The sequence below is a fragment of the Durio zibethinus genome, chromosome 27 (assembly GCF_047325235.1).
Source record: "Durio zibethinus cultivar Kanyao isolate XHJ-2024 chromosome 27, ASM4732523v1, whole genome shotgun sequence".
Lineage (NCBI taxonomy): Eukaryota > Viridiplantae > Streptophyta > Magnoliopsida > Malvales > Malvaceae > Durio > Durio zibethinus.
Window position 1 is genome coordinate 4,416,137 of NC_143188.1, and position 12,162 is coordinate 4,428,298.

The window sequence follows — 12,162 nt, forward strand, 5'->3', positions numbered from 1 at the left end:
ATACTTTTTATATAGAGGTGTATAAATGCTTTCTTTTAAGGGCTTTTTTTTTTTTTTTTCTGTTTTTATGTGTAGGTTGAGTAAGTTACCAGTCTTTGACATTTCAATAAACTTGAATGAAAATTTGGTAAATTCTACAATCCTTTTTGTTTTTTTTTTTTTATTTTAATTTTATTGAAATTTGGAGAAATTATCCTTTGAAAAACTAATAGCATCTTTCTATTAGCAATAAGAATAAAGAAACCAAACTTGCTACTTGCTCATGTTATTCATAATTTTATACAAAATTGTATATTTAATAGGATTGTAACCAAGTTTAATTAGAACATAAATAAGATTTCATAGATAATTTAAGTAACAAAAGCTTTTAATACAATGAATTGGATTTTTTTTAATTTTAATCATTTTTAATAAAAAATACTTACCAAATTTATTAAATGATCTTTATTTATGTCTTGTCCAACCAAATTTTAGAGTCTTATATATATATATATATTCATACCTATTATTTAAAATTTGATTTTATTCATATGAATAGTGCATGACCCAAATTTAAGTCGCCTATCATTTTTTTTTGTTTTTTTTTTCTTATTTTTGTCAATTTTTATATTTAATAAATATTATTATAAAATTTATTATTTAAAGTGAGACCCACTTTACGCCAAACTTTTTTTTAAGATATTCGATACTAAGGATACATTGCATGCTTGCTTGTTTCTATTATTTTTTATTTTTTATATTTAATAAATATATTTAAGATTTATAAAATGTTTTGTCTCACCAATACTAAAGATATGTCATGTGTGAAGATATTTTTTTCTTTTTAATTTCTTTTTTATTATTTTTCTATTTAATTTTCTTTCTTTTTTCCTTTTTAAATATTTATACCTTTTTATAATATTTTACCTTAAGTTAGGTTGAATGGGTATATGGTCATTTTGTTTTCAAATAATAGACACTAAAACGGGTTGAATTTTTTTAAAAAGAAACGATGTTAGGTTAGAAGCATATTTAGAGTATTTTGTTTTTTGTTATTTTTATGTATATATAAAAATTTATATTTTATTATTCATTTAATTATATATATGTATTATATTAATAAAATTATTTTTATTTTAATTTAATAAATTAATATTTTAAACTCAATACAGGATGTCAATGTGACACATTTTGTGAGCTTTTTTCTCATTTTAATTTTTTTTCATTTTTTTAATTTGTTTGTTTTTGGTTTTAATTTTTTTATTGGATAAATTTATATATAAAAAAAAGAGATCAATTAATATATTCACGTATATTCTTATTTGTTTTTTACCTTTCTTTTTTTTTTTTGTTTTAATTAGATCAATTTTATAAAAAATATATAATGAATAAAGAGGGTAAAACAAAAAATTTTTACCATAACAACTAGTGGGTGTTTTTCTTGTATAATAGAAAGTAAGTTATATAAAGGTGACAAATAGATGGATTTGAGTATTTAGGATTCAAGTTATGTTGGGTTCATGCTATTTGAATTCAAGCTATTATAAGGGATTGACTATTTGGTATTCAAGTCAAGTTTAGATCATGTTGGGTTAGTGCTATTTGAATTTTAACTATTCTAAATTCAAATCTTTCAAACTCATACCATTTGAATTTTGAGTTTGAGTCAAATTCAAATTGAAGTTAATCAAATCATTTTAAAAATTTTATATAACATATAACTATTTTAGCATACTTCTTGAGTTTGAATTCAAATTTAAATTTTTATGAACTTTAAACAATTTCAAGTTAGATTCATTTAAATTTTAAATTATTTCAAGTTTAAATTTTCTCTGATTCAAATCCCTTAACTTTTTTTTTTCCTCATATCTAATCGAAAGTAAGTAGTACATATTATAATATTAATGAAAGCCATTTTTATTATTACCATTAAACCATCCCTCCATCTATATAATCAAGAAAGCCAATTCTCATACTGGTACAAATGAGACCCAAGATTTCAATAATAATAATAATATAAGTAAAAAAGTTAGATTATGTCATAAAGCTACAGTGTGATCGAAATACAATACATGAATAACATAAAACATTAAACTGTCGATTCGGATTCTCCCTATGATCCTCTGGTTAATGGAACATGGAAATAAAATCAATAATCAGGTCGCTCAAACTCTGTTGTATGCAACTGATTTGCTGAAGAGACGCCTGATATAGATAACTTGAAGTGCACTAACAAGAGCTAGCAGAATGTATTCTCCAACCGTATAACCTATAACACGCTTTCTTGTGCTCTCATTTGCTGCAGGCAAATGCCAATCATAGAGGTATATAAGTAACACTATTAGAAAGTTTGCCATAATGGTATACAATGTTATTGGACATTGCACGTCTTTTTCACATGCTGCAAATGTGATATAGATGTCAGTGAATCAATCATGCAATAATCCATTACACACTAGACATTACTTAATGCATTTCCCTAAATACTTAGACCGATTTACTTAAGCACTGAGGTCTCTTTGAGTATATTCTTCCTTGAATAGAGTAGGCGGTAACTCTCAAAAGAATGATCAATTACGTTTTAGCTCCAACTCTTTGCACCACTTAAAACTTCTGCTGCTCTAGTCTCCATAGGTTAGTTTCACAACTCAACTGAACCTTAACCTGAAACTTGTTAAAGTCTTCATAGGTTTTTGCAGAAAATTTGGATGTGGCAGTAAAATTGAATACTAACAATGTTACCAGAGCATACCATAAAGAATGCACATCATTATCACGGTTTCTACGAAGATCCACAAGCAGCAGTACCATTACAGTAGAAATAAATACAAATGATCTCGTTAAATGTATCATGTGCATTTTAAAAATTGAGGCTTTATTTTCCAGTATATTCAACAGATGCCTAAGAACTTCCATATGGATTTCCAGTAGTTATACACATTAATTTTACAAAACTGTACTTAGCAGCACTAAAGTGACACATTTTATGGTATTTACTTTCAATTAAATGCATCTTGTAACATCCATGATTTTTAGTCAGAATTTGTCATTAGCAAAATATGGTGGCTGAAAAGAATCTAGATGACAATAATGGAAAAATTGACAATATAGTAGGGGTCATGTTGGTAAAGGTCAAGGCCAACGGTGACATTGTATCAGAACAAGGGAGAAGAATGAAAAACGAACAGAAAACATATTAAATGACAAACTACCCAAGTAGCCCAAAAACCAAGGGTAACATCTGCATGGATAACATTTAATCGTAGCTAACATACTAAAATAAATAAAACAGTAATCCTTCATTATCAACTCAATGCGAGAGCAGGAAATGGAAGCAACTTACTATGACGATGCCGAGCATCACGTGCTTTCAAGTACTTTTGTTCTGCTGTAACAGATTCCAAAGCCTCTCTCAGCTCAGCAATTTTAACATTAATTGGGTCCAAATGTTCTGTAACAAAGAGAATCGAAGAAAAAATTATCAAATGTGACGGAAAAAAAGAATAATAATATGTGATGTACATCTACAAATAGGGAAGAAAAAGCAACTTAAATGCTAGAGTCAAAGTTGAATGCCAATAACAATAGCAATTTGCAGCTTGCCCTACAAAGAAATTGGATATAGACTTCAAAATTTGGCAAGGAAAATATAACAAACCATCTTTGGCAAGATCATGCTCAGTGGGAATATGGCCAACATGAATATAGAAAGAAACGGTCTCTGGTGTAGAGTAGGGATTGTGAAAACAAAATTTGTACATTCCATTTCGTGGAGCCTTGAATTCAAACTTGTCCCCAGATGTCCCCTTCAAATTATGAACTATATTACCCCCAGGCGAAGTCACCTGCATTAGACAGATTATAATCAGCTGTTCTTCAAGGAAAATCAAAACCAATTATTCCAAATGACTCCTTAAACAATACTAACAACATAAGCTTAAAGTTCAACAAAACTGCATATCTCACAGATCAATTAAAATAAATGAGCCTAAATAATAAACCCTCTTTTCAACACACTAAAAACATACTACATTAACTACTAACCACTAAAATCAATCAACCATATGCCATAGATAAAAATTTTACTGATTCAAAACCAGCTAAACACATTGATCAAGAAAGTCCCCATATCAAAAATTTCAAATTTGATTAAAAAAAAAAAAAACAACCTTTAGCCAATTGAATTAAATATGCAAATAAAAAAAATAAAAAAAAATCCTCAAAAACCAACCTTACTGAATGGAATTCGACACTCAGACAAAAAACAATTGAAACATAGTAAAAGAAACGACCTTTAATGAAAGGAATCAAATACCCAGATATCAAATCAACCCAAATTTCACGAAAAAAAGACGTCAAATTTAGAGATCGGATGATAAACTTACAGTGAAATCAATGCCGGGGTGATCAGAACTCCAGAAAATATCGTGGTCGACGACGACATAGTTGCCCGAAACCGTGTCCCCTTCGTATAGGACGTACTCATACACGCATTCGACATCATTTACGGTAACCGAAAGGGAGGAAGCGTTACTTACCCAATTCAAAAGAAGCAAGCCCATCAAAGTCCACATCTTTCCCCATCTCTTCTCCATCTTTTTGGAATTTCGTTTTGGGAAGTTTTTTTTTTTTTTTTTTTCTTTTTCCTGATTTGATTTCTTACAGATTTGCGAAGAAGTCAAGAGTCTAGAATCTGGACTTTTATTAGAGCTTCCGCCGCTGCGTCAGTTTATCACTTCCACTTACCGCGGCGTTTTATACGGTAGCATTGAAGATTTAATGATATATTTTTTAGATTTGTTATAAATACTACAAATAATAATATTTAATATATTATTTTTTATTCATTTTTAATCTATATTTAAATTTTTTATTTTTATTTTTAAATAAAAAATTTATATACATAAACTTTTTTAAATCTATAACATTTAAGCGTTAATTTCAATATAATATCCATCGATCCAATTAATATTAAAAAAATTTAATATTAATCTGTGATACAAAGTCTGTCGCACTAAAAATTATTAGTATGCATAATTACGAATGGAATAACATTAATACTCACTAAGCAAAGGTTTAACCTTTAACAAAAATGGAATAAAATTATTCCTTCAAATGAACATTAGATTCTAAAATAATAGATATTAAAATTCATTTAATATATATTATCTATCTATATAAAAAAATATGAATTTCAAAATTATTAAAAGAATTGATTTATATATATTTTTATATTATTTTGGATTGGAATCAATTTATATTATATATTTTTATTTTTATTTTTAAATTTTAATTATATTAATATTTTTAAAAATTAAAATTATCACCAATTTAATTTGTTTAATTTCATCTAATTGGATCATTTGGATTAGAATCAATTAATTTGAATTCCGTCCAATTCAAGTTTAGATCAATATTTAAATTTTATTAAATTCCAATTTGAATCGGATTGTTGACTGTTTTGTCAAATTGAGTGTCAAATTTGGGTTCAAATGGGTGGGGTTAGCTTTTGTCATCTCTATTTCTATTTATAATATGAAACTGCGACGTTTTCAGTTGGCTGCACACGGACGATGTCGGTTCGGATGTTTTATCCGCTGTAACTTATTTGACTATCAAAATTTGGTAATGTGCTGGCAGGAAAAATAAAAAGGTCCAATTATGATAATAATTTTTATTATTTTATGAAATTTAAATTTAAAACTTTTTAATTATAATTTATAAAAATATAATTTTTATAATATTTTAATTTAATAATTTTAATTTAATCATTAATCTCATCAAATTTTTATTATTAAAAATTTAACTTAGCAGTTAGCTCAATAACATAATCATTAATTTTACTGACATGGTATTTACTTTGCTTACGTGTTCATTTTATTAACGTGATAATAAGAATGAATGAAATCAATTATCAAATTATACAAATAATTTTTATGTTTATATAAAATTTGAATTTTATATCATCTAATATAATTTATAAAATTTTTATCTTCATATAAGTTAAATTTAATAGTATTGATCCAACTATTAATACGATCAATTACTCTTTGTTAATTTTGTTAATGGAATCATTGTCTTTTTAGAAAAGCAAGGTTTTAATTTAAAAGAATTTAAAAGATTTTTTGAGCCTTTTCAGATTTTTAAGAAATACTAAATTATTTTTTACAATATTTTAAGTTTTTAAAAAATAATATTTCTTGAAATTTTTAGAAAAATAAGGTTTTAATTTAAAAGAATTCAAATTCATGAATTATTTAGAATTTTTTTAAAAAAATATTAAATTTAATTTTTTCTAATATTTAGTTTTTAAAAATAATATTTCTTTTATTTTTAAAAATCAAACTTCAATTTAAAAAAATTAGTTTGCAAAATTTAGAATTTATCAATTTTTAAAAAATATTAAATTTAAATTTTCCAATACCTTAACTTTAAAATTTAAATGTAATATTTTAAAAAATATAAAAATTTCTTAAAATTACAAGTATTTAAATTTTGTAGAAAAATCTAATTTTATTGAAAAATTAAAAAAATATCATTTTTTAAAAAATAAAATATTGGTAAATATTTAAAATTTCTAAGAATTGAAAATTATTTTTTTAAAAAATGAAATCTGATATTTTATAACAATTCAAGAAATATTTTATTTTTAAAATTAAAATATTTTTAAAATAAAGTTAATATTTTAAAATGAAGAATTCTAAATAATTTAAAATTTTGATTTTTTTAAAATTAAAATTTGATTGTTAAAAAAATTTTAAAAATATGATTTTAAAAAAATTAAAATATTTTAATAAAAATTTAATTTAATTTTTTTTAAAAATTTAAATTTTTTTAATTTTTTGGCTTTGTTAATTTTTAAATTTAAAAAATTTAGTATGTTTTTTTAATTTTCAAATAATTTTAAAAAAGATAACGGTCGCATCTATAAAGTTAATGAAAAATAATTTATTGCATTAATAATTGAACTAACATTACTAAATTCAACTTGTATTAAAATAAGATTTTTTATAAATTATATTAAAAAAATTAAAATTAAAATTTCGTATGAATATATCTATAATTTATAAAATTTAACAATCGGTTTTATTCACCCATATTATAATGTTAACAAAGTCAATTCTACAACAAAAATGTCAATATTTATATTAACAATTCAACGTTAGAATTTTTAATGTAAAAAATTTGATGAAATTAATTATTGAATCAAAATTATATAAATATTATATTTTTATAAATTATAGTAAAAATATTAAATTTCAAAATTTTTTAAAGTATAAGAATCATTATCAAAATTTGACCAAATAAAGAGGTTGTCCATTGTTGGTGTATGATTGGACCACAGAATTAAATAGTGGTTGGTGTGAAAAATAAAAATTTGAGAGAACAGAATAAAAGATAATGAATAATAAATTTAATTTTACAAATACTTTATATGTATAATTATTATTTAAAAATAATTAATCTTACAATAAAATTTTGTTATAATTAATGTTATTTTTAATTATATTTTAATGTTTAATTAAAATTAAGTTGTTAATTATTAATTTAATTTGTTAACTGATAAAAAAATATTTTTATTTGTTATATTTTTTAATTAATTTCATATATAATATTATTTTTTAATTTTTTGTAATTATATTATATTTGTAAAATTCAAAATATCTTATTGAATATAACTTTTAAATGAGCAAATTGATTATTAAATTATAATAATAAAAAATATCAATAATTGATTTTATTATATAAAAAATTATAATTAAAATATTTTAAAATTTTTAAATAACATAAAATATAAGTGTTCGTAATTACTCATAGTATTTACTTTATTGGTGATAAGTTGTGTAAAAAACAAAAAAATCATCATTGCAATGAGCACAATTTGACGTGATCTTATCCTTATCCTCGCGACGTGATGAAAAACTTGAACTGTAGCTACATTTTAGTTTCGACCATTCGATCACTAAAGAAATTCAATCACTAAAGCAATCATAAAAGGGAAAACTGGACAGTGTAAGTTCTACTTTCTAGCTGTCTGAAAATGGAAGAGAGAGTCCAGATGGAAAGAGTTAAACTAGGTGATCAAGGCTTGGTGGTAAATTAAAATCTAGTCTGATCAATATTCTTTCTCAACCAACAATTAAATTTTTACCTTTGTATTTTTTGCTTGCTTGTCCCCTTTTTTCTTTCTGGGTTTTTTTTTTTTTTTTCCTGCATGTTTTAGATGTTCATAAAACTGTTGTCACTAAACTTGAGCTGGAAGGAATTGGATTTGAATGGCACAATATGGAAAACTTCTTCAGCTTTCGCTCCAAACTACTGTGTGAACTGAATTCCTTTTCTTTTGCAATGTTACTATGAGTTTTTGATAACATTTTTAGGTGAAATCATGGATAATTGGCCAAGTCACTTGAATCCGATATAGGATTTCTGACCTGGCCAAAAAAATTGGTCAAACAAAAAAAAATGGTGTTTACTGCCCTCGGTTATCTTCCCAATTAGACTTTCGTAGTCCTTCTCAGGAAAGCTTACTTGATATGGAAATCTCAGTTGTTAGTTTCTAAGGTTTAGACGAGATCATATGGGCAAGAACTTTATTTGGTCTTTACCCTGTTGTGCATCCTATTCTGAAGCTTGGCACTCCTTAATATGGAACATATTTTTGAGTAGACTTTGACGATTCATATATTGGTGTCGTATAAACACTAGCAATTCATGTATTTGTATAGTGTTTTATATAAAAATTACATGTCACAATTCGTGTTTACATGAAAAATTCGAAATATATTTTTTTATTTTTGATAAACTCATATATGATTTTTGCTAATGTTTTAACTCACATCACTTTCCTATTTTTTTTCGTATCATTTTTATGTCATATTTTAAATTATCAAGTTTACTTTTGAGTAACATTCTACAATTATGGGCAATAACCAATCTGATATAGGATTCAGGTTCAAAAATTCCATATGGAAACTCAATTTATAAGAACTTGATCAAGTTGATTGTGTTATTGAGCAGTACGAACATTGAACTTTAGTTTGCTATAATTAGTAGTATTATTTTGTTGAATAAAGACTAGAGTCTTTTCCCCTCATTGTCTTACCCTCTGGCCTGCAGGTTTCTAGACTAGGTTTTGGATGTGGAGGACTTTCTGGAATGTTAAATGCCCCTCTCTCACATGAAGATGGATGTTCAGTTATAAAAGAAGCTTTTAACGTTGGCATCACCTTCTTTGATACAGCAGATATCTATGGAGAAAACCATGATAATGAGATCATGGTTGGCAAGGTACTACTTAACATTACCTCCACTATTCCTGCTACCTGTTACCATCTCTTCACTTGAATGATAGAGCGAATGATTCATTATACTTAAAAATAACTGATATGATTTAAGTACGAGGAGATGCACCATAGCCAATTAGAATAATGCAATAAAAAATGTTTTTAATGTGAATTAAGCTTCTGCTTCGCTTATATTGGAAGAGTTTGATTTTGAATATAGAATATTTTCAATGTTTTCTATCCAAGATGTTTTGATGGTGAAATAACCTGAGTAACATGGAGAGTCTAACATACATCAACAAAATTATTTTCCTTGCACTTTTAGGCCTTGAAGCAGCTTCCTCGAGATCAAATTCAACTAGCAACAAAATTTGGTATTATTGTGTTAGAGGGGTTTCAATTTTCCATCAAGGGTACCCCTGAATATGTTCGGTACTGCTGTGAATCTAGTCTTAAGCGTCTTGATGTGGATTATATTGATCTATACTATCAGCATCGTGTGGACACTTCAGTACCAATAGAGGAAACAGTAAGTATTAACAGACCTTTAATCTTCTTACTGTGCATTTAGTTTAATTTGACTCATTGGATCTTGTGACTGTTTGCCTTGATTTGCTTTTCATATGGCAGATGAGGGAGCTCAAGAAGCTGGTGGAGGAAGGAAAAATTAAGTACATTGGGTTGTCAGAAGCTAGTGTTGACACAATAAGGAGAGCTCATGCAGTTCATCCTATCACTGCCTTACAAATGGAATACTCTCTCTGGACCCGTGAAATTGAAGATGAGATAATTCCACTTTGCCGGTTCGTTAGATACTTTACATTGCTGAAAAATTTTTTTTCCTTTCTTGGACTTGACTTTTGAGAGGCATTATTTATCCTGCCTTACTTTCAATCTTTCCCCAAACCTATTTGGACAGGGAGCTTGGAATTGGGATAGTAGCATATAGTCCTTTAGGTCATGGCTTCTTTGGCGGGAAGGCAGTTGTCGAAAGTCTGCCCAATGAGAGTTTGATTGTAAGTGACCAGAAACAAACTCTTGATTAAATATTACTAAAATTTCATGTTCCTGTGTGTAGGCGTTTCTTTTCTTGTGCAGTAAGTACATAGAGATTTCTCTTCTGAATTTGACTCTTCTTCAACTTACACCAATACGTGGCATTACTGTAATAGGGGATGCACCCAAGGTTCTATGGAGAGAATTTAGAGAAAAACAAGATCATATATAATCGACTTTCCAATCTCGCTACAAAGCATGCCTGCACAGTTCCTCAACTTGCTCTAGCATGGCTTCTACACCAGGGTGATGACATAATCCCTATCCCTGGTATGTTTGAGGTTTTTTCTCTATACACAATCTCCTCTCCCCACAGCAGCCACAGGGAATTTGTTGGTTTAGTCCACTTGAAGGCTTTGCTCTATCTTGTGTAAATGAATTGATACTCTGCATAGTGCTGCACATACTGAGCATTACCTGATGGCTGTTTACTCTTTTTTCTTAGCTGCCTACATTACATTTGCAAACCTCTGTTCATCAACATGGTTTGCAACTTTATTTGAGGTTCTAATGATTGGACTGTGAATTTACACAGGGACAACTAAAGTGAAGAACATGAAAGAAAATATTGGATCCTTGGCACTGAAGCTAACACAAGAGGATTTGAAAGAAATTTGTAATACCGTGCCTATTGATGGCGTGAGTGGTCCAAGAGAAATGGCCAGTTTATCTAAATATGCCTGGAAGTTTGCTGACACCCCATCAAAGTGAAGAAAATTACACAAAACAGATAAAATTCGTCTGATGTAAAAGATACTTCTACTTTTATTGAAACAGAATTTCTTGCTCATAACTGAGAGTAGATATCTTGGAGAAGAGCTATGAATTGAATTTGTGAGGAATAAGTTCTTTGTTCTAACACTATCATTACTGCATTAGCACTTGCGCTATGACTTTTTATATATGAAAAATCTTTTCACAGTTGTTATCATAGTAGTTTGTCATTATGGTAATACAAGTAGATCAGACAATTTGTGTATTTATATCATATTTATTTTGTATTAAATACAAACACGTATAAAATATGAAATTATCAGTATTCTCAGATCTACTGCCAAAGAAGGTAGGATCAAAATGTCAAGCCGTTAAATCCAATAGAGCAGCAAGTTAGTTACAGGGCACCGGACTTGTGGGCCTTGTGGCAACTTGACTTACGGACATAATATATCAGCCAACTCTGAAAATCACATTTGGCATTCATTGTATCCGAGAAAGTAACAAAATATTTATTGCCCTTCTCAAAATGAAGGATGTTACGAAGAGTTGTTGATCAAAGAATGTTCACGGGTTTACTTAAAACATTCAGCAGCAGGTACGGATCCCGGATTTTTATCAGTAGGGCAAGTATTTTTAACTTAATTTATTAAATTTTTTTATTAAAAAACAGATTAATATAAAAGATTCTAAATAAATTAATATGTGAATAATTTTTTTATAAAATATAATTTTTTACGCCGTAAATGTAATATTTGCATAACCAAAATTAACTATATAGTTCTTAACGAATGAAACCTAAATATTATTATATCATAAATAAATCATCTTTCGATATATACATGTATATACATAAACATATGTGTATATATATATAAAATAAATTTTACTTATAAAATTCTTAAATATATGTGAAAAAATAAAAATAAATATTTTTAGTTTTATTATTTACTTTTATTTCTTATTCATTATAATGTGAAAAATAACAAATGCTTATTTTTTTATATAATGAAAATAATATTTTTTTATATACAATAAAAACAAGAATAAAGACATAAATCTATGTTAGTTAAATATCATTTTTATATTCTTATTAATTCATATTTTATATTTTATCTATATGAAT

General features: G+C 26.6%; 2 protein-coding genes across 5 annotated transcripts; one reads left to right on the plus strand and one right to left on the minus strand.

Moving 5' to 3' along the window:
- Positions 1-1,976: 1,976 nt before the first annotated feature.
- On the minus strand, positions 1,977-4,746 carry LOC111279267 (transmembrane emp24 domain-containing protein p24beta3-like). Its single transcript, XM_022866251.2, has 4 exons — positions 4,365-4,746; positions 3,638-3,824; positions 3,323-3,430; positions 1,977-2,278 (listed from the first exon to the last, which is right to left on the minus strand). The coding sequence occupies exons 1-4, from the start codon at positions 4,572-4,574 to the stop codon at positions 2,145-2,147; spliced, it is 639 nt and encodes a 212-aa protein (XP_022721986.1). The 5' UTR covers positions 4,575-4,746; the 3' UTR covers positions 1,977-2,144.
- A 3,121-nt stretch (positions 4,747-7,867) lies between these two features.
- Positions 7,868-11,253, plus strand: LOC111279277 (perakine reductase-like). 4 transcript variants are annotated; one of them, XM_022866276.2, is made up of 7 exons: positions 7,868-7,992; positions 9,100-9,270; positions 9,592-9,795; positions 9,897-10,069; positions 10,186-10,282; positions 10,439-10,592; positions 10,858-11,253. In XM_022866276.2, the coding sequence occupies exons 2-7, from the start codon at positions 9,139-9,141 to the stop codon at positions 11,031-11,033; spliced, it is 936 nt and encodes a 311-aa protein (XP_022722011.2). In that variant the 5' UTR covers positions 7,868-7,992; positions 9,100-9,138; the 3' UTR covers positions 11,034-11,253. The 4 variants fall into 4 exon arrangements, with proteins under 4 accessions (XP_022722011.2, XP_022722009.2, XP_022722008.2 ...); XM_022866274.2 differs by lacking the exon at positions 7,868-7,992 and adding an exon at positions 8,002-8,300; XM_022866273.2 differs by lacking the exon at positions 7,868-7,992 and adding an exon at positions 8,002-8,074.
- Positions 11,254-12,162: the final 909 nt, after the last annotated feature.